This window comes from Ciona intestinalis, chromosome 2, assembly GCF_000224145.3.
Source record: "Ciona intestinalis chromosome 2, KH, whole genome shotgun sequence".
In the NCBI taxonomy this organism is placed as follows: domain Eukaryota; kingdom Metazoa; phylum Chordata; class Ascidiacea; order Phlebobranchia; family Cionidae; genus Ciona; species Ciona intestinalis.
The window spans coordinates 2,279,660-2,304,882 of record NC_020167.2 but is presented as its reverse complement, the minus strand read 5'-3'; the positions used below and the strand labels follow the sequence as shown (position 1 = coordinate 2,304,882).

Here is a 25,223-nt window from a genome sequence, read left to right as displayed (position 1 = left end):
CCGGAGAACCAGATGACACAATGCAACGATTATTACGTAGCAAGGCAGAGAGAAAGGAAGGCGCACGATGGGCGGTCGTGGTAGAACCATAGGTTTCATTTCAGTGTTGTGCTCGCTAGAGTTCGGGTTGAATTATTCATTAAACGATTTGGTCCTAGGAGAGTTGAGATTTTATAAAATATTAATATTTTAGCAAACTTTTCGTCGCACTCGAGTTAATTCATTAGAAATTAATGCAATTTGTGGCAAGTTTGCCTTCGCACCCCATGCAAGTGGTGTGGATTAATTATTCATTTTTATAAAGAAAGTCGTTAAATTGTGAAAGTTATACAAGTGAAAATAATAGAACAGAACAAGTAAGGCTACAACAGGAATCAATCGAATTTTTGCCACGACAGTTTCAATGCAATATAGACTCACGTTCATATTATTATCTATAGGCAAAAGCTGTATACAGACTTATTGTATATTTTTTGATACGATATGTTTACTAACATGCTTGCTCCACACCATCACCACCGCCCTCCTTCACCACCTACTACAATGACACCACTCAATACAAGTTACGGTGAACAGAAATACGCCCCGCTTCATAACGCTGCAGATGCCGTCCGTCGACACTGCATGGCATCGCCAGTGGCATATTCCGTAAGTATATTAATGTTCTATTAAACTATTTTACACGACAAGAAATATTTCTGTGTTGCGGAACTGTGTTTCCGCATTTTTACAAGGTAAAGTTTCGTAATGCTCGTATTTCTACAAATATTAATACGTAAGGTTTGCTTTTTTACGACTTTGGTACAAGGTTCGTTCAGACTTTGATGAAATTATGATTTCGCGACATATTTTAATTACATGTTGCGTCGGACACGGTGATTATGTCGCATCTGCCTGCTTGGCAACAAAATGGCGCGCCTGTCATAAGCGAGTAATGATCGTGAAATCGGAAAACCGGGACAAAGTATAAAGACAAACAACCGGCCTCGCCCGAGTCGGATGGAAACTTGTACTTAACGTCACAAAACAGCTGCAGCTCATGTCTGCAAGCTTTCTCACGATAATATGGGCCGCTGTAGATATTATAATACGCGATTTATGCATTAGAAATAAAATGACATTTTTCTCGACAGGGCAATCTGTTTGCTGGATTCGATGAGAGTTTTCTTGCTCGCCAGGCCGAAGCGTTGGCCGCTGTAGAATATCCCGGAAAAAGTCAGTTTAAACCCGAACCGACCAACCACAGTTATTACCCCCCAGCCCCCCACTACGTTACGCAACAACACACAACATCAGCCGTACCACCACCAGGTAAGAATGACAACATTGAACTACATAGATCACCCAGAACTTACCTATTTTAAAATTGAAATTTTGACATCAAATATTCTTTATACAGTTTACAGTTCAATGCACCCTCCACCCGCTTTCCACCACTCAGCGGCGCTGCAAACAAGTCTTGACAGCAGTGACGTCATCGACCAACTTGGGTCTTCTCACTGGTGCGTTGTCATGACAATTACCACTTATTATATTAAATAAAAGGAATTATGAACATGATTTTGTTACAGTGGCCTTCCAACTTATCAACCGCCAACATTTAACTCGTCGGTGATGATGACGTCAGACGTGACGTCACAGCCCCATTACATCACCCACCCCGCCCCAACCTACAACCCCCCGAATCATTTCCATCCTACGTCATCAGCAATGCACTCGACTGTATCAGTCACGCCCATCTCTGCACCAATCATCACCCAAGCCGGTAAATATGGGTCTGGCTGCACTACACCACGTGATCAATGGGATGATGACGTAACAAATGTCTTTGTGACAGGCTCCCCTCCGCCAAGCGTGCCAAGTTTTACCTCCAACGAGTACGACGCCGATCCCCGTGAACTAGAAGCCTTCGCAGAAAGGTAAGGCAGCGGGAATTACCTAATTATGACGTCATGTGGATGACGTAATGTGAGGAACGCCAAGAAATATATCAGCATTGACCCGACAGCCACTTACCCAGGATCAATATTGTTTCAGATTCAAGCAGCGACGCATTAAACTTGGAGTGACGCAGAATGATGTTGGGCAAGCTCTTGCCAACCTCAAGCTACCGGGTGTTGGATCGCTGAGCCAAAGCACAATTTGCAGGTTCGTAAAAATAGCATGTATAACCGCATATATATGTTATTATTGCCTACTATCCACTAAATAAGTAGCCAATGAAGTATAATGTGCTTAATATAAAGTTGTGTGCACAGGTTTGAGTCCTTGACACTCAGTCACAACAACATGGTCGCCTTGAAACCAATCTTGATCACGTGGTTAGAAAAAGCGGAGGAAGAGCACAGGAGGAAGATGGAGAATGCTGCTATGGGAGAAAAGAAGAGAAAAAGAACTTCCATCGCTGCTCCGGAGAAACGTTCGTTGGAGGCTTACTTCGCCGTGCAGGTTGGTAGCGCAATGTTTGTTGTTGTGTTTGTATATCTAGCTTGTGTACAACTATCACTTAAAATGGTGGAGGTCGGTTTAGTATTGAGACGTTTCTTGTATTAAAATTAGACTTGCTCGTGTGGATATCATTTCAAACAGTTGTAAAATTATTGTTGTCTTTCCAGCCCCGACCTTCGTCTGAGAAAATCGCTGCAATCGCGGAAAAGCTCGACTTAAAGAAAAACGTCGTGCGTGTGTGGTTTTGCAATCAAAGGCAGAAACAAAAGAGAATGAAATTTTCAGCATTTAATGGGGTAGGTGTTCGTATAAAAAAAACTTTAATTGTTCTACTTCAAATATTTGCCATGTCTGTGAAACTAAGTTTATTTATTTAATATTTCAGGACGTGATTATGTAGAATATGCTGTGACCTCTTCAATGCATTCGACAGCACAATTGCTTTGCACCATCCCATAAAACGTACTGCACCTTCAACACTGCCCTATCCGAGATCGACTGACATTTCGTATATTTTTTCAATGCACCTGGAGCCGTGTCGATTTAGAGACATTGATTACGCTGTGATAGACCTATGTTCTTCGTTTACCAATGTGCGCTCTGCAGTGTGGTATCTAATTCGTTTCGTACACTGCAGATACCTACAAATTAACCTTGCTTATGTAAATACTTTCTTTGCACTTTTCACTTCTTCTTGTTTCTTCAATTTCGGTGCGAGGTCGACTTCAAGTTTCTATTCAGTTCCTCGATGCAATAAAATATTTTGTCAATAATTTTCCGCATTTCTTAATCGGCGAGCATATACTCTTGGACTGTTAAAATCAAAACACACAGGCATATATATGCTATAGCAGGGTTTTATGTATTTCGGATGCTAAAGAATGTAGTGGGGCTCGATACGGTTTAACTTCAACAGAAACCACAGTAAGCCATACGGTACAAGTTGTATCACTTACATCAACAGCATTGATACTCAGTGTAGGAAAATGTATTTTAGAGAAAAATCTAATAAGCCATAAAATATATGGAGGCGTTTTCTGTCTCCCGCTGCGTCTTGCGCTTCACTCGTGTTTCCAAGGCAGCTGTTTGCCAGCAAAAAGCCATTACATAATTTAATCTTCTGCCACGTGCCCGGGCCTTGGGCAATTCAGTAGTTGGCCCGAGTATTTTGCATGATACCATTTCATGCCAAATGTTTGTTTTTGTATGTGGGTTCACTTTTTATGAAATTACGTAAATGCAATTGAAAACTACGCACCGTATAGACATTACACAACATTGTATTATCAGGTGTATCGACAAGTCAGTATCGAGATAACCTTCTTAAATTAACCAATACTTAAAAATGTGGGTAAAAATATGATTGGGCAAATACGGTGTTCACATTTCTGTGGTACAAACACTAAAAATTAATTTAAAGCATAAACGGAATTTACGCAAATTTAATATAAAAAGTTGGCAATATATCGGCTTATTTATCATCAAGGTAGACTTGGTGGGCGATGTTAAAATTGATACGAAATGGCTCAACGCCGCAGCTGCATTACAGCGGCGCTGTTCGACGCCTAATAAAATATTCAAAAGAGCGATTGAGTAAAGTAGTTCATAAATATTCAACTGCAAGCAAATTATCACCACTTGCACGGGTTGAATAATTCATTAAAAAATGAAATATTAACGACTCGGTGTATTTTACCTTCTCTCATTACTAATTTATTTCTCCAGCCACCGAAAGCGGCCTCGGTTCGCAAGCCAAAGCGACGCCGGCTTTTTGAGCGAATTTCCCGCCGAATTTTCGTCCCGATGTCCGGGTATTAAAACTATAGAAACGTAAACGAATAATACGACGGGTCGGTAAGAAATTTATATATAGTACTAATTTTTTCGAAGTTAAAGTACCAAAGTAGTTAACAGAATAGAGTAAACATGAGTACAGGTTCACCATTTTGAGACTATTTCGCGTGGCTCAATGCACATAAATCGAATAAAAGGTATTCTCCATTACAGAGACAAACAACAAATTGGTCTGACGCGGAATTTACGATTCCCGGATGCATTCGCAAAAGCGACGTCGAAATTTTGTCTTTCGAAAATCTGTCATTGTGACCAAACAAAATCGATTACTCTCATCCCATTAGTAACGATCTCTCCATTATGACGTCACAAACGCATTAAGAACGGGTGCCCAGGCTCTAATGCCGCCCAGGTTAAAGCGGTCGACAAGTAAAGAAAATGCGACGCAGAAAATATACCCGGAAATTACGAAACGCGCGAACTTCTAACCGCCCACCTTTATTACGTCACAATACCCATAGTAATATGGCGGCTTGAAACGAACGCGCGATGGAACTTTTCTCGTCAAAGTTTTCGGCAGCAGGTTAGCCCGCCAATTGAAACCTGCTCGCTTTGTCGAGGGATCAACCAGTCTTTGTAGTCGCCAATTCCCGATTTGGACGGCGGCTATTTTCCTTTGGGCGCCCGTCGCTAAAGGATCGCGCAGGATTTGTTTACGAGCCCCGAAACACATTCGAAAATTATTTCGAGCCGTTATTACACGTAGTTAGCTCGTTTATGACGCAACAATCACTGTGAGGTCACCTGCTGCCAACCTTTGAAGTATTCGACCCAGCTTTTATTCGGTGCAGTACAATATGTTCTTGGGGTGTTATTAAAATCCAATATTCCCCGCTCCCGTGTATATAATTTGTATGTAATTTCGCGCCCACACGAAAATTCGCTCGCCGCTCTTATGTGTACGAGTCAAAAAGGTCGGAGTCCAATGATGTACGAGATTATGAAACGGATGCGTGGAACAGAAGTCGTCCACCGCATGGCAACCGGAAAGACAGGATTATGACAGGACAAATGCCGCAGCGACCGCGATTACTGTCGTCACAATACACCTTGTGCAAGCGGCAGATGTCGGAAGAATTTAAACTTTACGTTCGACGGCGATTTAAATCGTGACGTCACGGTCGCGGGGGCGTCTGTTTTGCGCAAGGGGCCTCAGGGCAACGATGGCAGACGGCACGCGCTGGTCACGTGGCACTAACACGATCATCTTCAGCTGGAAGTTAATCGCTCTACGAAGTCGGCACTCCAGGGGTTCCGGGTTCAAGTCCACACCGTCGCAATATATCCAAGTTTTAATCCTTACGCCCGCTTACGGTAAAAGCTATAATTGTAACATGTAATCTTTACAACAAACCTGTAAGCCTGAAATAGCACTAAAAGAAGATTAGACGATATTTTAACAGACATTTAGTCATGAACTCTCAGGACAAAACCAATACATTCCTCACCCCGATCAAAGACTTTCTGACGAAGAATGTGTGCCACAAAAAGAGACCCGAAAGTCGCCTTCAATATTTTATCGAGCTAATGTTTTATAAAATATTCAGAGCTCATTTCGAATTCATGAACAACTTTAATAAATATTAAATGTTCATTTTGCCACTTTCTTTCGCGCTTCAATCTGTCCAATTAAACAGCAGTGGATTCTGTGGAATCTGTTCATTCGCTCCTGATAGTTTTGGGGCGAACTAAGTGAGTGTAGAAAGCATATAAGGCGAAAGTTCAGTTAAGCAGAGCGTATATACAAAAGGGCCAGAATTCTGTTTCATAGATTTTGTATTAGGTTTTAAATGTTTTCGGATTGTCAAATATAAATATTTTCAAGCGAGGCGTTAGCGTTTTTCGACCACCATCAGTTTGCCATAAGCATATCGGAGGACTAATACCGCTGGAGAATATGAAAGCAAGTAATTTAACAACTGGGGCTTATGTATGCTGGCGTCAACAGGGCCCCCGTTAATTTTACCATTGCCCTCGCAGATGCATATCGACTTGGTGCACTGCAGCATCGCGTATTTCGCTCATCAATATTTCATACTGATCGATTTCGGCGTCACGTGATCGCGGATGTATATCTCGGGACGGAAACAACGACGAGTTGGAAAAGCGCGGAGAACAGCAGCCGAGAGCCGTCCCGTCTCTGCATCAACCGCTTGCAAGTTATTAATATTTGATGCCCTATCAACATCTGTGCGACCTTACCGATAAAATATTCATCCGCGTCAAGTTGTTTTCACCTGTTGCTCACCGCATGATGTTTAATCAACACGAAAAGATCGCCCACGAAAGTCTAAAAATGGCTATGGTGTTGGCTAGAAGTTCGAGACCTCGAGCCCTGGCGGATTCGATACCAGTACCTAGCGATCTATGGATGTAGCTCACGCCCGCAAATTAACGATGAACAAACTTGAGTTTAAAAGTTTGATCCTATAAAAGCATTTGGTTTGCTTGGAAATGAGTAAAAAAGTGTATCTGTATGTGGTATATAAGTTCACTATATATACGGCTATAGCGTCGGCTATATCCTAAGTAAATACAGATATTCCGTATTACAAATCGATTTTTCCACCAACGCAAGAAACGATAAGTTCTTAACAAATATTGTATTAAAAGCTTATCCATTGAGCTTATTATAAAAATAGCTGGAAAAAATAAAAATCGCATAACTCCTCAGCGCCACCTCGCGACAAAATTTAAGTAAACCGCCTTTATTCCATTTCTTGTTTCAAATCGTGATAAAAATTATCGAACTGACGTCATCACTCCGTCACAATGAGGTCAGAGCCTTCAACTTGACGGAACGGCTCTGTAGGGTCAGGTACTCTCGGTGGGGTCGGTGGTTGAGACATGTGTACTGTAAATAAATGAATGTAATATATTTTTCAGTAGCAACGCAGGTGTTATAATAACATTCTGTTCTGTTTCGTACACCTCGTGCCATCTTACCAGTCACCACATATGCAACTTTGTGTGTGATTGTATTTTTTCGCTGGCAGTTTGGAGAACCGATTACGCAGCATTGGGTTGAAGGAATTACCGTATTGGTATATTTCGAATATACACATACGCCCACAATGGTGATCGTCGTAACAAAGTGACGTAACAAACCATATGTAACGTCACAATGTATTAAACAAAAATGATAAATATTTAGATCGCAACCTGTGACTATATATGTGTAAGACAGTAGTCCACTATGTGGATATGGGATTAGTGGAAATCTCAGACAGATATCTCTATTGGAGAGATAAACCTACACGTATTTCTTTGTACAGATTTAAGTCTATAAGACATATTCCTTTGTTTTCTTCGCGGTAAAAGCCATTACAGGTTGAAACAAAAATTTCACACGATACTCATGCCCGCTGCCGAGCATCCAAGCGCCATTTATAGCATTAATGCTGTCGTGCCTTTTTACATAAAAATACCACTATACCTGTAGGTAGCGGGTTACCAAATTCATTGCATCTTTCATTTTTCCAATCAATGATTCGGTCCATCATATGACGTCGTGGAATCTCCATGTTATGCTTGAATGCGTTGAGCATCGCGTTACCTTGTGCTACACCAAGCAGCACGGCAGATTTCTCACTTAACTCGCCAAGTTCGTTGGAAACTTGGTACGCCGAAGTGAAATGATCTACTGCATTGTCGTAGTGGCCCTACATACAGTCAAAATTAAAGTTTATAACGCAAATTTTCTTCTGAATTGTGTATGTAATGTAACTTAATTTATCCTGGCGTCGCCAGAAAACGACTGTTGTTATAACACGTGGCTTGTGCCCGCTTACAAGTTACCACACATGTACCTTTGTGGGTGATTACATTTCTGGGAGCCAATTACCGTGAAGTAACTTGCCCAAGCACATACGGCAACAACAAGATAAGTAAATGCTAATACTAACTTGAAATAACACGCAATAAAAACTATGCCCACCATGGTATTGTAGATAACACCAAGACAGTTGCAAGCGTTCACCAACTCTGTCTTCCGTCCGCTGTCACGTGACGTTTGGGCGAATATTTCCAAACATTCGATAGAACGTGAGACGTTACCCTGCGTCTGATGTGACTTTGCAAGCGCTTCACAAGCCTCACCAATCAACTCGTTGTCATGGAGATCTTGGGCGGTTTCCAAGGAATGGTTAAGGTACTATATGGAACAGAGTATTCTGGTTACACATTCTGACATTCAAATAACGTTCTAAAAGTCCTGAAATGCGTTAATAAAAACAGCACAAAGTTACATATGTGGAAACTTGGTATATGGAAACAGAAGACATTAACAAAAATATTTTACGTTTATTTGGTTTATTGAGTAATATGAAAGACATATTTTTATTAAGCTTAAAATAAATACATTATGGACCGTTTTTTTAAACAAAACGTTTAGCACGTTTTATGCAGGTGTCATATATAGACCACTTATTTTCTAAAATAGCTCCTTTGGCATATGTTTCCATAGCGACGTTCAACGTTGTATACTTGTGTCATTCACTGGAATGACTACAACCTATACAGCAAAGGTGTAGAAATAAATGCAAAAAAAACATTTTGGAAACAAGTGTAGTATATGTGGCTGCAACACGAAATATACAGTGACAACTAAAACACATACTTCAATTGCTGTTTCGGAATCTTTCATTAACTCATAGTTTTGCCCAAGTTTCAGAGCAGCCTTGGCCTCCTGCATGGGGTCCGAACCTTCCTTTGCCACACTGTAAGCTTTGTTGAGGTAATTTTGTTTCTCTTGCAAGTCAGAGGTGGCATCTGACAGTGCAGTGTAAATTCTGAAAAAATGAAGATTGCATTAAATTATTTCAACAAAAAGCTTAATGTAGTGTTCTGCCAGTAATTGAACAATAAGAATGCCGCTATGACTTGGCCGATAAAATAAAAAAAACCCAAAACTATTCGAATGTTAGGTGTCCCATCCTACCCCACAGCACTAAAACACTGACGTTCTATTTCATACACCTCACGGCTTCCATATGGGTGACTGTGCGGTGATATGTTTAGATTATATACATATATATAAATATATGGCTGAATTTGGACAACCCCTAAGCGACCACGGGCTTGAAACAGTTGCCGTTAAACGTTTTGCCCAATGTTACATATGCCTACAATGTTAGGCACAGTGCCATTCATTTTATTTACTATCCAGTAAATGGGAAAACTTGTTCAGTACCTTGACAAATGTTGACAAGCTGCACTGCTGTGTGGTAATGATGCTTCATCCGTCCAATTTCTCCCAACACTTAACTGATGAAACTTTTCCAAATGTTCCGCTGATAACTTGTATTGTTCTGTGCATAAGCATAATGTGCAAGTTAAAAATGTAAGCAAAGCTTAGGTTCAGAACATGGATCAAAATGTGCTGGTCTGACAGTACACAGAACTACAAAGTACGATTCCTTGTGCTTAATGGTAGAAACTGTTACTTTCCAACACAATTAGGAAATTTGAACCATTGGTGTCACTAGCGCTTAACTCAACTGTATAAGCACACACACATGTGTTGGTAGATACAGGGGGGCAAGCTTACCAAATATAATATTAAAAACTTTCCATTAGTAGTGATCTAAACTGGTTTATGTCCGACGTAAAACATTATGCAAACCCCGCAGAACAAAGCAAAGAACTCATAATAAAATGTTACCATTTCTTTCAAGGGCGAGTCCTATGTTGCAGTTTGCCTCAGCTTCCCTGCGTCCTCCATCTAATCGGATGTTAAGACTCGTCTCAAGAGCAGATTTAAAGAAATGATCCGAGAGCCACTGATCCCCGGTGCTGAGGAAAAACTGAGCAAGCTGATGGCGAGCAGCATAAACTTCTTCCCACTTTCCTGGTTAATTGTTTGCTCTTAAATTAGTTTTCTAGAAATACGTATGCTATAGGATTTTTCTAGACCCTTATACCATGTCTATTGAACTCTTTAATAACCTAATAAATAATATAAATAACTCACTTATAAAAAAATTTCCTACAATAAACGCCATATAATTTAATTTTTGATGAACAATAATTTACTTTTTTTATAGGTGCTAATAAAAAAAAACAGGCCAAAGAGTATTTAGTAGGATGTTTTAATTATTCATTTTCCTGAAATTATGCATGGTATGTAAATGAAACACCCTCTAAAAGTTTCAAAAAGCTCCACATTGATATATAATATATAAAACATCTTACCAACTCTTAATGCAGCTTCAGCCTTAGTAAGATGCAACCACAGTTGATCTAATTTCTCACTTTGTTCTTCAAGTGATTTTTCCTGTAACATACAACTTAGTTAAGAATATTTTCTTTGATAAAACGTTAGCCTTATTATTACCCTTAGCCATGTCAGTGTGTTAAAACACATTACCCCATAGATGATAACACACTATTTAAATCATTACGACTAATGGTATACTAAATTGCTCCAACCCAGTGGTCACTAAGTAAAGGGTTGTCTAATTATTAGCCATACATTAAAAAATAAAAAAAAAATCTTTAAAAAAATAATCTCCCACAAAGTAACACACATGGTAACTTGTAAGCTGACACGAGGTGTATAAAAACAGAACACCTGTGTTTAACGACTATTATTTTCCGTCCACGGGAGGATAAAGTAAGTTACATTCATCAAAAAAAAAGACAAGGAAACTGATACATACATGCCACAACACAGAGTCCACGCCTGCTTCAAGTCGTTTCCTTTTCCTTTGTTCGATTAAATTAAAAAGTTCTTCAAATGATTTATGGAAACCTTCTTTCAGCATTTCCACACACATGTTGTGTTTGTATGAATTTCGATATCTGCAACAAAATATATAGATTTTTGTTTGTTGACATCCTTCTGCTGTATGTTGACATCTGTTGTCTTTCTGCTAGATTATTGCTAGTTTGCTAGACAGTTTTATTCGCATAAATTGTTTCATTGGTAAAAAAAAAAATATTTTTTTCACAAAAAAATGTTTTTTTTAAATGTCAAGTAAAAATACTGCACTATTACTCTCTAAAATTATTAAATGACAACAAAATTAAGAAAAACAACAAGATCTATTATCGTTTCTAGAAATGTTGTTTTAAGCAGGCACAAAAAATATGGTACAATAAACTTAATTGATATATATTAATATGTTGGTGCTAGTGAAGAATCTACTCCCCCGCGTTATTTGCTAACCACTTACCCCTATAACCACTAACTACTAACCCCTAAAACTAGTAACTACTAGCCCCCTAACCATTAACACCTAACCCCCTAACCTAGGGGTTAGTGGTTAGCAAATAAGGTGGGGGGCAAATAAGGTGGCAAAATAAGGTGACAAATAAGGTGGGGGAAGATTCTTCACTACCACCCAATACATCATACATGGAGGTATCCACTTTTGACATGGCTGGTTTCTCATCTCGTATTTTCTGTTGCTTCACAAGTTCTCTCTCCCTCCAGGTCATGAATCTCATGTTTCTACGACTTACATTGGAAGCAGCTGTAAACATTTTCTTGGTTATTAATAAGATTATATGTTTGATTACTAGAGAATTAGCAAAATGTGGAAGAAAGTTTTAATGGTTTCCAACACAGATTGTGTGAGGTGTAAAACATTGCTATGGTTTTGAATAAAAATTGAATGATGAAAGTGAGTCAGGCATTTTTAGACTATTACTTACTTTTTAGTAAGAAAATGAAAAGGTAATTTGTTTTTATTTAGTGCGAGAGGTAGCAAGGGACAAGGGTCTACTTCTACAAATAGCAAACAACAAGCACAGGTGGGACTGACCTCTTTCCTTGGCAGAAGTTGTACTTGCTCGATTACCCTTTGCGTTGATTGCCGGTAGTGTCGTCATACTTGGTTTTTAAATTTAATGTGCTTTATTTAGTTTAAAATTACGTTAATGAAAGGATACTTTTTTGAATAAAATTTACATAGTAACGCAATAGTATTACAATTAATTGTGATAAGCGTGATGTATATACTTTTCTGTGCCATAAAAGTACTTCGATTACGGAAATTCTGACATAAACGAAAATATAAACGATTTTTACTTCAAAAATTACTTTAGTTTCGGTGACTGTTGTCATAGTAATAACTTTACCGCTAGGGGCAGTACTAGTTGACCAACCATAGGGGTGCTGTTATACCGCGATGTATCAGTGGTAAATCCCGAATAAATAATATATTTTTAGTGGTGTACAAATGAATTCAGTATGTTTAATACGGCAGCGCTTTAATTATTTACATCGTCGTTTGAAAGCGTTAGTTTATGCCAAGTAAGGTAAAACGTTTATTTGTTGCGCTTTCGGTCTTGTAGCGACATCAGAAGTGAAATGTTTCGGAAGGCTTTAAACCCGAAAACTCTGGGTTATACAGAAGCGCTAACCACTGTTCCACGGCGCCAAACATGTTATATTTTGTCTGACCGAGCTGTATAAATTGTTTCAAAATAGAAACTATCGCCCTACTGCTGACGCGTTTAATGCAAATTACAGAAAGTTTTGTTTACCTTTAAGCATAGAACACCTACTTATGTTCTAAGATTTTACCTTTCGAAAGATTTAAATTAATCTGTTGCAATATCTATAGGGTTTCATTTGGAAAATGTTTAAAATGGTAGGGTTGCGCTATAGGATTGTGAAGCCCTATAGTTGAGCATTGAGACATGCGGAAACATTGAATGAAAAACAAAAGCAACAAAATGTGCCACCTGTCAGCCGAATAAATTGTAACATTTTAAAATTTCTGTTCAAAAATTATGCAACCAACTGATCAATTAAAAACATTTTGCTATCCAAAATATATCTCGATTTACCATTTTTTCTTTGATGTGTGGTTTGATTTCACCACAAGGGTGCAGTAGCGATTAAGAACATCAACACATTTTGTTTGGTATGTGTGATTGACTGGTTTCAAAACTCGCTGAAAGATGTCTATTTTGAAACGCTTCGTTTCATTCAATTTCATCCATAGGCATCCGTTTATCCTAAACGGTCAAAAATCTCTGCCAACTTTTATCATTTACTTACGGCACTTCATAGGCTTTGTTCTTTGTAGTTGCAAACACGATTAAACAAAAGGTTTCTGTATTCCAGACAATTGACAATATTGTTGCTGTTAAAGTAGTTATAATGATTATATCTAATCCGGAAATCTGTACTTACTCCAAGTTTGGGATAATAAGTATGCCTAAACAATTTCTAATGCAGTTATACAGAATCTTCACTCTACCTGAACGGCAAGATGCTTAAACCAACCAAAACGAAAACAAATTAGATAAATTTCGGGCTAGCCGGAACGTGCAGTAAAATAAACCAGAGAAACCGATATAGCACGTAGGATTAGAATGACTAGCAAATCGTTCGCCGAGGTCAAGTGCGTTGCCACAAATTTGTATGTTGTAGAGTTGTGGTAAACGTTCTGCTCTTTCCTAAAACGGAAGACTTGTTTTGACGCAATGAAAAATACAAACAATATCTAGGTCTTAACATTCGTGACAAAGTTCGTGATTTGGTTGGTTTCGTGCGGTCGTGCTGCACGAACAAATAGCAGAAGTCGGAAGAGTAACTATAGCGGAATTCCGGTGAGACGACCAAGAAGTTTGAACGCCGTTCCGCGAGGTCATCTATCTTCGGGGCGACGATTAGCGGAACTTTGTAATCGAGCTGTGGTTTCTTGTCCAAAACACGGAGCTATGCGGTCGGTTGAGGTCCCCTCCAAATAAATCCTTATAAACCAAAATAAACGGAGGGTTCCGATTACGTTGCCATCGGCTTCTAGTGGAAGCTTCTGCGAGGAGTAAGTTACGCTTGCCAGTTAGTCGTTTTTTAGCTGCGACGGTGCATTTTACGAGATTGTGATGAAAAATAGACGAACTTTAGTGGAATGTTCTTCTGCATGCTCAAATAAACAGAGGGCGAACCGCGCCTAAAAGCCAGCTTATAAGCCGAGACAAAGTGGCCAAGCGTAAAATTTCTTGACTAAATGCATGCATTATGTGAGGTTGCATTAGGCTCTTATGAGCTGAAGTGTCAGCTATTTCAACCACGCTCCATGTTTCCCATATTTGGGTAACATTCGCCAAAGGTTTTGCCTGCTGCGTATGCAACATGTAGTGCATTGTTATGCGGATGTGTTGGCAAAACTACTTTGCATTTTGGCACCACCCAAGTCAGGTAAAAATCAGGAGTCAGAACCTGGACTTTTGGCCCATGTCGTAAAGCTACTTTCTCGAGCGAGTAATTAAGCGACTGGCGAATTTTTCGTGTTTGCGTAGACGCGTGACGTCACGCCGTCAAACAGAAGAAAGACGAGAAGAGACGACGACCGATTTGGATTTATTCAAGTTTAGACGATTCGAGGGCAAGCATCTGATCAGTCTGTTTGTTTAAGTTGTTGTAAGGAGGGTGTACGTAGCAGGCCATGATCAAACGAAACAATGCGCATTGTTGTAGTTGCGGTCCTTGTGACTCAACAAAGGCCGCTTAACAGGAATTCTCTGTTACGTCAGCACGCCGAGGAAAAAGCACCTGTGAGCTATAACCCGAGTGCGAGCTTAGCGAGTAAACAAACACAAAGGAAATAGCCGTAATACCTCGCCAGCTATATTTCAATGCGAGATCTACGATTGCCAAGTGATAGTGTAACCGAGCCCCTCTCTGTTTACACAAAAACGAGCTTGCCGATTTACGACTTTTACTCCATCAGTGCATAGCGGGTTTATGTCAGAGACGGTGCCAAATAGCGGAATTCCGCCCCTAACGATCCATGTCGAAGCCTAATTAAATCTATTTAACCCATATATTCCAAATGCCGTAATCCCGAGTTCGGTCGGCCGGCATAATTTGCTTAACCGCCTCGAAAGCGATAGAAGTTCTGCGAAGAAGCAAACTCGGCTGTTAGACCGAAGAATGTTTGCCGTGCGTCACTTTTACTGATCTGAATATCGGGAAATACGTGCAAAGTCCGTATAACAGGTCGTGTCTTGTTTAGTTCGATTTCAAGACAACTTACCACTGTGGTTCTAGAGATAGTAGCCGTAGATTAAGTGGTCCTGACGCCTAGAAGCGACGTGCACGCAATAAGGCTCCCTTTATATCGTACTCGGCAGCGGGACAGGCAAGGTTGATGCACAAACACGCGGCGGTGTACGGTTGGGAACTGCAGACTGTCGTGTGGATAGTGATTGGTGTGTACTGTTTTAACCTCTCATATACCTTGGCAGCAATTAAGAATTTGCCCTGAAGGCATAAGAATGAAGCTGATGAGAGCATCAGGAAATGAAAAGTTTATAACATGCCGAGACGTCTTCGCCGTGATATGGTGCTGATTGGGATAAAGTGGGCCTACCTTTATTACATCACAGCAGCGTTTATGGCTATATTCTGCATCGACTCCTCCTGCCTCTGTGACGCACAAAGAACCGCATCAGGTAAGTCACCTATTGAACACGAGGTCCCGCGACGCTCCTGAGGTGAGGCGTTTATTCCTTCACATTATGGCGACAAACAGGGACTGTGTCGCCATAATCCAGCCGCGAAAATGCGACCGCGGTTTTACAGTACTTTCAAAACACGCGTAATATAAACATGCAGTGTCCGCTGCGAGTTTTGCCGACCATCATCGGGCCGACTGACTCCAAGTGCCTCTCGAAAAGGGAGCGGTTCCCTCTCCAAACTCAAGTGCGGGATGTACTTTTTATGAAATTTCTTGGGTCGAGTTACATTTTTCACCCCGAGCGAGATTGGGGAACTCGCTTTATATATCTGACGTCGAATCTGTCGCATCTCGTATACTCGCCCCGAGCTCAATTCACGATACACAGAACCGAGCTAAGACGCTGATTTATAGACAATTAGTGTTAAAGACACCATAACCGGAAAACCTTGCACTTAAACGTTACTTCCGAAGAAAAATCCAGGATTAGCCTTTTCGAGTGTGGTGGTTTTCTTAAGTAGCAGTTCATCGATTGGGCCAGCTGAAATAATGGACAGCAGGCCCGCGACGGCTACGTAATGAGCACTGACTGTACGCCAAACTCGATTAAAACGTCCCAGTCGTCCGCTAATGTCGGTGTACGCCGTAATTCCGTCTGCATGCGTCATGACGTAATCACAGCCCTTTCGGCAAGGAATTCAGATTGTGTTTTGGGCCCGGATTAATTATTTAGCGGCCGGCTCGATAAAAATAGAAAATTGAACGGGACCGCAACTTGCTCGAGATGCGCTTGCAGATATTACGGGCTACGGGAAGGTGAAGTTTTGATTTTTCGCGATAGCTGCACCGACTGGGAGAATTGTGCCTTGCCATCCTTTCCGCAAAACTTAGAAACTTCCGGTTAGATTGAAAACTTATAATCCTCGTGTATAGATACTGACAGGCACGTCTTTATCAGCCAGCAACTTAATTGGCTGCAAACTGGATCGTGCCAACCGCTGTGGCTTTGGTTGCGAAAAGGACCCGACCACGCTTTTCCCGTTTCCGTAGTCATGTTGGTGTGGTCGGCTTTTGTTACTAAAATCTGAGCGTTTGCGTTGGCGCGTCCGAATATACGATGTAAATGATGCAATGACGTGCGGTATTGTTACAAGGCGGCGACCCAGCTAACACTGTTGCTCCTTGGCACCGAACCTTAGGATCAAATCGAAACCTTTCCCAAGGTGGGGCGACTTCAAAGTTGTGGCGGACGAGATGGGATCGCGCACTAACAAAGCGATATAGAGAATCACCACTGTGACGTCATAGGAATGTTTGTGATCGGTGCAGGTGACTATGATGAAAGCAGTACACGACACGCCGAATTGAAATCGAAAGTGTGGTGCGGAAACCTCTTAAGGCTTCGTGTTGTAACAAGTTGTTCGTCGCTTCTTTGTCGTGCTGTCTGCTCGCGAATCGCGACATTCTAAAGGAAGTCCGTTTCAGAGAGGGCCGTCCTTTTGTGCGGAGTTTATTTTAGGCCAGGGCTGCGGGAGTCGAAGTTAATTTTTTGATCGCTGCCGGAAGGGGCAAGCCCGTATATATGTGTATTGTCTACTCGACGTACATGTTTTACATTTGACTCAAACTTGCAAGCCTCGTCGATTTTTAAAACCCGGTGTTTGAAAGATTGACTGCGAGTGCAAGAACCAGTCGGTCGCTTTGATATCGGTTAGAGTTGCTCGTACGCGCTCTTTTAGCCTCATTATTTGAAAGCTTAGACTAGCGGTGGCCTCTGCGAACCTATTAGGCCGCTAAATTATAGGTCTGATGTTTTAGGGTTCCGTTTTGCTTATTTAATTGTGAGTCGCTTCTAATATGCCAAAGTAAATACGGGAATGGGTGGCCGCTGTGTAATTAGCATAAAACAAATAAAGGATTATACGTCACCGCGTCAAAATTTTCTCGTTTATGCGTTGGTTTGACCACAGTCAAATAGATCGAGCTGGGTTGAACACAAAGAAAAGAATAGTCTCTAAAGTGGTCGAGCAACCGCATTTTCCGGGCTGCAAGTTTTGAAGCGCTTAAAGTGTCTGAAATATGCCCAAGCTCGAGTGTTCGGCGGTTTCCAAAAACACTTTTCTGGCGGGCACCTTGTTTACCGATCTCTGTGCTTCCATGGGTTTGTAAGTGAAGCAAAATTCGCCGGCTGACCTGATGAGTGATGTTTTTTAAAAGGGTTTAACTAAATAATCCCCTCGGAATTCCTGTTCCCCACTAGACGACTTCAGGGTAAAGTACGACCTCGCTTTGACCGACTTGCCCCTAATTGGGGGCGATCTAGATCGGCCGAGGAGGCTAATCCTTAAGCACGAGCCAGCGCATTGAAAACTAAGATCTCTTTGACCAGCGGTTTAAACGTGCACTTGGACAGTGTCCAAATCGCTTATAACCGCATAGTCGAGTTTAACCGCTGTGTGGAGAACTATCCGCCACTTAATTTTAATCGCCTCATCCTGGCTACTTACCGCTTGGCGCAAAATAATATTCTGTGAATATGTGGTTTTAGGCAGGCTCAGTAATTCAAATGCAAAGCTACACTCCTTATTTGCATTCGTCGGGTATTCAGCGCATATCTGATTGCAGTTTACATTTCAACTTAAGCGAATCCTTGCGAAACCGGCTTAATCGTATTTTTCTGAGGTTTTCACCGTTATAAATCTGTTATGGCCGATACGTAAGATCTGAGCATTAAGGTAAAACGACGACAGCTGTTGATAAATTGCCGTATTACAACTGATACTTTGAAATGTTTGGTATTTAAACACAACATGAGAAACGGCCGTTTTTACGCTGTTCAACAACTACTCGTGAGTCGAAATTGAAAGAAAAATTCTTATCTGGCCCAAGTTCCCATGACTGTCTGGAAAATTATCTTCTTAGGATGTGATATATATGTTGTAGCGGAAGGAAAGCGATTGTTTCACCATTGTCATGTCACGGGCCGCCGACGCGGAACGCGGTGAAAGGACGCGCGAAGTCGACAGTTAATGAACCGGCCGCCAGAAAATCATTAACGCCCGGAAAATTCCCACAGTTTAAAAAGAACAACTAGGTCGCCCGTGCCTAGCGTTGATTAGCCTTTCGCCGCTCTAATGCATTATTCAAGCGGTATTGATTTTGGTCCGCGAAAAATCATGGTAATTCCGGTGCGTTTGTCAGCGGCTTACTCCGCCGGCTGTAATTTCATCTCTTAATGACGATGAAGCATTTCGTCACTGACCGCGCCACCTAACACGACACGCTGCTCTGTGATCTCGCAAACTGCAAAATGACAGGCATTATGACAGATCGTTCTACACTTGTCCCGCGGTTACGTTTACTTTGACGTCAACAAGCTACTGTATAAAACTTACACCTGTTCGCGTCGATCCGCTATCTTCGATGCCCTTTGATGTCACCAGGGCCACAGATAACCTAATGGAACGACAGACCAGCATAGCTTTTTAAGTCTCAATAAAGTCGAATTTATCTCAATACTGCAGATGGAATGCCAGCATAGTTTCGAGCGTTTGTTTAGTCTTCTTTTGCTGCTGAATTCACTCACATTGAGTTTCCCACGTCGGCGGCATTCCACACAAAGATACCCTCGGTCAAGACCGACTATTGTCGGATCATTGTACTACAACAGATTTCAAGGTCCTTGTTTGATCCACGCTTCATATTTGTGTGTTTAGCCACTCTACCCTTGTACGCCTTATATGGCAAGTACACGCGGTACTTATATACACATTAAAGTCCAAGATCACGCTTAATACGAAGTATTAGCTTAAACCGAAAAACGGTTGGCACATGCTGTTTTCTGTTTTACTACAGGAAAACACAGCCGTATCGTACCAAAATCTAGAAACAACTAAATATCAGATTGCGCTACAAAACATTGTTTGCGCCAAATTCACGCGATTACTCCTTTTTTGGCAACAGTCATCACGAGTTACATATTTTTGCGATTTAGATAATTCATGTTGTTGCAAATGCGGTAAAACTGGTTGTACGAATTACATGGCCAAGTTTACCACCTTTTTTAATACTGGATAAGACGAGTATTTTCGTTTGAGCTATGCTGTATATAACCGTAATCTTCACTAAATATCATTATATAACTTGACATAGACTTGGCCATCTAAAACGAAAGATATAAATTACCCTTATCATAACCCCACTGATTCTGAGTAATTCCCAACAACCTGAAACAAGAATACAAATGTTTGTTTATGCAAATAAGCGAACACTGTAAATTTGAACCTTTGATATATAGGGTTATAATCAGCACCAACTGGGCAGCATTTATTCAAAACGATTACTTTTTATTTGTTTATAAGGTGCCGCACCTTCTATTTGCCCCTTTCGTTATTTAATTAAATAAATCTTCTTTATCGCATGCGGATAAAATTCTATGGTTTATTTCACTTAAAAATAAACCGCAATTTACATGCAGCTCTCGCTCCAAGGCAAGTTCGTTGCGATCCTACAAATTGTTCCGAATGCAATCTCTTAAACGGGTGCCTCAAATGTAGACCCAAGTGGTTCATATTAATAGAAAAGCTGGGCTCAAGAGAAATCGGTCGCTGTTACGAAACTTGCCCAAGTGGATATTACCACAAAAGATCAAATGTTACAATCAGTACTTGTTTGAGTAAGTAAATTTTACGTTTAAATATTCGTTAGCAGAATTGTAATGCCTTTTAATAATACATTAAGATGCCTTAAGAACGTGATCTATCTTTGCTAATTATGATGTTTGTCAGTTTTCGTACCCATTGATGTTTAAATATCTCTGCCTTTATCGCGCCCATCGAATACCCAATTCGTGTTGCAAATGAGACGTAGCTATCTTTGGCCAAAGCGGTAAATTAGTGCAGAGTTTTAACGACTTATATCTGGTGCGAGCAATTCCAAAAAGTAAGATGATAATTCAGTCCGAATTCCAGACGCTTGATAACCCTACTAACGACGCGTCACTCGTAATTACTTAGAAAATGTTTGAAACCAAAACAGCAGCCAGGACCAAACATGGCAGGACTTCTGACCAATCAACGTCACTTATCGTGATCTGGCCGGATTAAGGGGGTCATTAGAAACACAAAGCTCTTTCGAACGTCACTAGGAGTGTGTATACGTCACACTATCAAGCCACAATCACGAAACCGGGGATGGCACCTAAAAGCGAGCGACGCACCGGGACACGGCTTTTCAAATCAATTTCATGCCTGGGCCCGACCGAACACTGCTTTCTCGTAAAACACGCTGTTTAACACGACCCCGGTGCAACTTTCCCCGCGTCTCCTATTCGACCGGAACCAGAGAACAAACCGCTCATTTCCACGTACTCCTCAAACCGCTCACGACTCTTTGACGAGCGTTTCCGCTAAAGTGATCACAGCACGGCGCCAGTGATCGACCGGCCCCACTTTCGAGGACTTTTTGTTTTCCTGCTGGCGAAGAAACGTAACTTGAATCTAATGATGATGCTTCACCCACCGCACCCACAAGGGCAGCGTATACTCAAAAAGACCCACCTCACCCCGGCTATTGTTCTAGACGCAAAATATTTACATCCCGAATGACTCGCCCGTCTCGCAAACAATCAGTACCGTTCGAGCCCCTAGAATCCGCAACGAAACACAGACATCTAATAAATCAACGAATGCAAACGGGGAGGGAAACCCGAAACGTGACAGAGTTGTACGCCCGGTCACCGTAGCAAATATACCCAGTCAGCAAAAGTTAAACCCCACATAAGTTGTTCTAAACCCGACGCTTAATTATTCATATAGTTACATTCCTGGTGTCGACGACCAATATTTGCCAAACACGATTATTTGCATCGTGACGTCATAATAGCATGATGGACAAGACCGCTACCAGTTTGTTGTCGTAAACCGTCTGGGAACGCAGATACCAGCACAGCACAACAAATATGAGAAAGACTCTTTGGCAGAAACTTACGCTTAGAATTCTACGTATGTCTCTGCTGCGTACAAAACCTTTTCGACAGCCGGTTCAACGACAACAATGCACAAGCTCTATTGTTTGTTAGTTCCAAGTTGACGCATTTTGAAGAATAGGAACATGAAAATGACCGCACGAATACAAAAAACACAACACCTTTAAATGCTAATTGCTTAGATTTAAATTCAAGAACGTTATACAGTATATACTATTGGCAGCCGCTAAATGAACAATCTTGTTTTGTTTGCTGATTAAATTATACGGTGCGGGAGTGCCCTCGCCCAGCTGAAGCGGTTTTTGTAATTAGATCCATGATGACCGAATATACGCAAAATTGTTGGCAAATAAGGAAAGGAATAACTATTGTTTAATAAACACTTGGTTTTGGTAACTGAAAATGCACTGTATACCACAGTAGAGCATTTGAGTTTAAGAGCTATTTTAAGGTATACTTGCGCTTCCAATAATACCGAAAATAGAAACAGTTCTTTGTTTAGAACTGCTGACGCGTTGTGAACTATTAATGTTACGCATCGGTATGCATAGCTTCTCTGAAAATAGGATTTTCTGTAAACTTCTGTTAATATAGAAAATAGATTTTACTGGTACAGTATATTTAAAAATATATATTAGTGTACTTTCTCGTTAATGTTAAATGCGTCGGAACAAATCTTTTCTTCTATAGTCAACATCCGGCACAATAGACCTCAAGAAGTTTACAATAAGGAGATTACGGCCAGTTAATAATAAATAAAACTTTTGATTGACTCATGCCAAACAGCTTTATCAATTGCAAATCATATTGTTGCAAAAATGCATATCGGTTTCGGACACATTTGTAATAAAATAGATAAATATAAACCTGTGGAGAATAATGGATTTTGTGGAGAATAATGGAATACTTTAAAAACATAATAATGCATGGCAAGGTGGGAGAAGATGAGACACTTATATTCATTCTATTTTCTCGTCCCATTTGGTAGTAAACAAATAAAAACATTCAAATAATTATAAAACCGCATCCTCACGACTCCTATTGACGGTTGTTGATTGTTTAAAACACGATCCGGATATTTGAATATTATTTGCTAAAGGTGTCCCATCTTCCTCCACAGTAATATATTTTAGCATATAGTATTGTCTAGTGTCGTCAAATGTTGATTAAATCGTGTTTTTCTAGAATGCCCTGGGAACTGTACTTCATGCTTCGGCAATTTTTGTTTACACTGCAATGCAGGATATTACCGGCAGTCAAACGGAAAATGCAAAAAAGGTGAATGGACGATTACAGAATGTTTATTGACAGTTACGACAAACTAGTATATAATAGTTTGTTTAAATGTTACGCAAGTCATTAGAATGAGTTAACATCTGTATTGAACCTTTTTTTTTTGTTTTTTTTTCAGTCAAGTGCCGAGTAAAGTGTCATGTTAGGAAAAACGAAACTCGGAGGTGCCCCGGTGGTGGATTTTACGGCCGGAAACGATATCTGTCGAAAAGCAAAGCGTGTAGGAAAAGAAAAAGAACGTGCTGTGGCAGAAAGAGAAGAACTATTTGTAAGTGTCCGAACAGCAAAAGTCTGATTGCAATCTTTTCATTCCAAGCGAGTAGATAGATGTGTGATCAAGAACCTCGGGCGATTATAAGCCAGTCTCACAACGGTGACGATAGGTTGCTGGTATTTCTTCAACAAGTGTGTATCGGTTGAAATATATCCCTTTCTCTGTATTACCCGTCTGAGATTAAATTCCTTCAAGTCCCACTCATAAGCGACGCATTATCTCTTCTCACCTTTATGGTGGATCAAAGGCCTAACAAAGCCTATGGAACAAACGCTAAACCTTGAACGTTTATTTTCATTATTCTACTAAACAACTCTGTCATCGACTTTCTTCGATACACTCCAGCGATAAATGCATGCCGATAACCCGATAAACTGTACCTTATTTTTCAGGTCGCCGAAATAGGAATGGCAGAAAAAGGAAGCGAGGGAGAAAAACAATTAAAAGATGCAATAATGATACTAAGAGCCACAGCAATAGACAACGCGAAAACAGACCTTGCGTGAACTGCTCGTTTTTTTCTCGAAAATTGACGCCAACGACAATATCTTCCGCCTCCAACAGGTCATGATTTGACGAGGAGTGTTGGTCCTTCTTGCGAGAATGTTCTTTCTATATTATTGTTATTGCCTTTTAGTGGTTTCCGTGCGCGTTATACAGTATTTTATTGTCATCGTTACTTTATTTTCTATTTTCGCTCATCGATCATGTTGTTTGCGTTCGACCCGGGAAATATGTTTCCGCAACAGCCGGCCCAGTTACCGCAGTCCTGTTTGCAGGGTTGCCTTCGAACGGCCAAATTCTCGCTCACCTTAATCCTTTCAATGCAAACAACAAGATATGCGCAGTTCATCGGCAACACTCACCGCTAAGTGCAGATTATCTTCAAATCACAATCTCTGTGTTTCCGAGGCTGGGCGAGGACGTCTCCCTCCAATACAAATTCTATTGCGCCCGCTAAATATCTCAAGCCAGGCTCTTCTGTCGGGAGATTTTATCCAAACAGCTCCCACTCCAACACTGCCCTGTCATCAGCAACCGTGTCGCCCCGAAAAGCGACGGGGAGCACCTTATGCGTCGTTCGAGTTTTCTTCGAAATAAAAAGTATGTTTGTTTTTTTACATCGACTCTAGTAACAAATTGGTGGTTCGCCCCGCAAGGTTTAGTCTACTGCTCAATGTCTAAAGCGGATTAAGAGACCTCAAATGATCACACAATCCTCTGCAGAGTTCAAATCGGTTGCTTTACATACCTGTAACAACTGTCAATCATACACAAAGATAAATATTCAAATCCCCTCTAAGGTATTGGCATGTATAAGCGATATGAGCTAAATTTGTTTCTGCTAAACTACAAATTAAAATAACATGAAAAGCGCACGAAGGGCACACGTATATTCACGTTGCCAACTCAAACGTAATAAGCGTGGACACAGTAAATATTGTGACGGGTTGCGTAGAATCGCGACATACCATGACAACGCTAAACCACATCGGCGAAGCAATGTAACCACAATATTTTCCACGTTGCCATAGTTAGGTCTATCCACAAAAGATTCCAGGACTTGATTTTAAACATTAACCTGTTAGCGCCTAAACCTCAGCACTAACCAAGACGTCATCCTCACTAATGGGTATTGATCGATTCTGCGAACCGTATATACGGATTAAGCGCACAAAGTTCAAAGTCTCAGAATAACCGCCGGCACATCTATTGACTGTAAACTAACTAATGAATCACTTGGACGAAGAAGCAGGTCACAGTTTGACAGCAAGGACGCATTTCTACATGAGGTCTCTGACACACCATGCCTCCAATAGCCACAACAACTTCGAAGAAGATTAGAGCATTTTCAATATAGCGTCCTAATTTCTTTGCGACCCAAGAGCAATTAAAGACATTGAGAAAAGCATGAACACCAGGCCTTGTGCAGCAAGGATCATGAGGTGAA

At 40.8% G+C, this 25,223-nt stretch overlaps 3 protein-coding genes across 5 annotated transcripts; 2 read left to right on the top strand and 1 right to left on the bottom strand.

Moving 5' to 3' along the window:
* On the top strand, positions 1–3,221 carry pou-iv (POU domain, class 4, transcription factor). 2 transcript variants are annotated; one of them, XM_009859203.3, is made up of 9 exons: positions 1–648; positions 1,134–1,311; positions 1,400–1,502; positions 1,572–1,765; positions 1,838–1,919; positions 2,038–2,148; positions 2,259–2,448; positions 2,616–2,744; positions 2,834–3,221. In XM_009859203.3, the coding sequence occupies exons 1-9, from the start codon at positions 484–486 to the stop codon at positions 2,846–2,848; spliced, it is 1,167 nt and encodes a 388-aa protein (XP_009857505.1). In that variant the 5' UTR covers positions 1–483; the 3' UTR covers positions 2,849–3,221. The 2 variants fall into 2 exon arrangements, with proteins under 2 accessions (XP_009857505.1, NP_001027972.1); NM_001032800.1 differs by having other exon boundaries at positions 484–648; positions 1,572–1,919.
* A 3,669-nt stretch (positions 3,222–6,890) lies between these two features.
* On the bottom strand, positions 6,891–12,308 carry LOC100184622 (tetratricopeptide repeat protein 29-like). Its single transcript, XM_002127446.4, has 10 exons — positions 12,069–12,308; positions 11,660–11,777; positions 10,962–11,103; positions 10,495–10,576; positions 9,965–10,150; positions 9,494–9,611; positions 8,921–9,092; positions 8,240–8,455; positions 7,739–7,964; positions 6,891–7,156 (listed from the first exon to the last, which is right to left on the bottom strand). The coding sequence occupies exons 1-10, from the start codon at positions 12,133–12,135 to the stop codon at positions 7,062–7,064; spliced, it is 1,422 nt and encodes a 473-aa protein (XP_002127482.1). The 5' UTR covers positions 12,136–12,308; the 3' UTR covers positions 6,891–7,061.
* A 3,181-nt stretch (positions 12,309–15,489) lies between these two features.
* On the top strand, positions 15,490–24,393 carry LOC100179165 (R-spondin-3-like). 2 transcript variants are annotated; one of them, XM_026840829.1, is made up of 6 exons: positions 15,490–15,714; positions 19,244–19,397; positions 20,197–20,394; positions 22,891–22,983; positions 23,117–23,266; positions 23,665–24,393. In XM_026840829.1, exons 2-6 carry the CDS (start codon positions 19,244–19,246, stop codon positions 23,841–23,843), a joined length of 774 nt encoding a protein of 257 aa, XP_026696630.1. In that variant the 5' UTR covers positions 15,490–15,714; the 3' UTR covers positions 23,844–24,393. The 2 variants fall into 2 exon arrangements, with proteins under 2 accessions (XP_026696630.1, XP_002123613.2); XM_002123577.4 differs by lacking the exon at positions 19,244–19,397 and having other exon boundaries at positions 15,501–15,714.
* Positions 24,394–25,223: the final 830 nt, after the last annotated feature.

Bases quoted from the DNA above. Each gene is read 5' to 3' on its own strand.
- pou-iv (NM_001032800.1), top strand. From the start codon at position 484: ATGTTTACTAACATGCTTGCTCCACACCATCACCACCGCCCTCCTTCA. The intron at 2,149-2,258 runs GTTCGTAAAAAT...TTGTGTGCACAG, and splicing joins AGCCAAAGCACAATTTGCAG to GTTTGAGTCCTTGACACTCA. The intron at 2,449-2,615 runs GTTGGTAGCGCA...TTGTCTTTCCAG, and splicing joins AGGCTTACTTCGCCGTGCAG to CCCCGACCTTCGTCTGAGAA.
- LOC100184622 (XM_002127446.4), bottom strand. From the start codon at position 12,135: ATGACGACACTACCGGCAATCAACGCAAAGGGTAATCGAGCAAGTACA. The intron at 10,577-10,961 runs GTATGTATCAGT...TGTATGTTACAG, and splicing joins TGGACTCTGTGTTGTGGCAT to GAAAAATCACTTGAAGAACA. The intron at 10,151-10,494 runs GTAAGATGTTTT...ACAATTAACCAG, and splicing joins TGAAGCTGCATTAAGAGTTG to GAAAGTGGGAAGAAGTTTAT.
- LOC100179165 (XM_026840829.1), top strand. From the start codon at position 19,244: ATGGAATGCCAGCATAGTTTCGAGCGTTTGTTTAGTCTTCTTTTGCTG. The intron at 19,398-20,196 runs GTCCTTGTTTGA...ATTTACATGCAG, and splicing joins GTACTACAACAGATTTCAAG to CTCTCGCTCCAAGGCAAGTT. The intron at 22,984-23,116 runs GTGAATGGACGA...TTTTTTTTTCAG, and splicing joins AAACGGAAAATGCAAAAAAG to TCAAGTGCCGAGTAAAGTGT.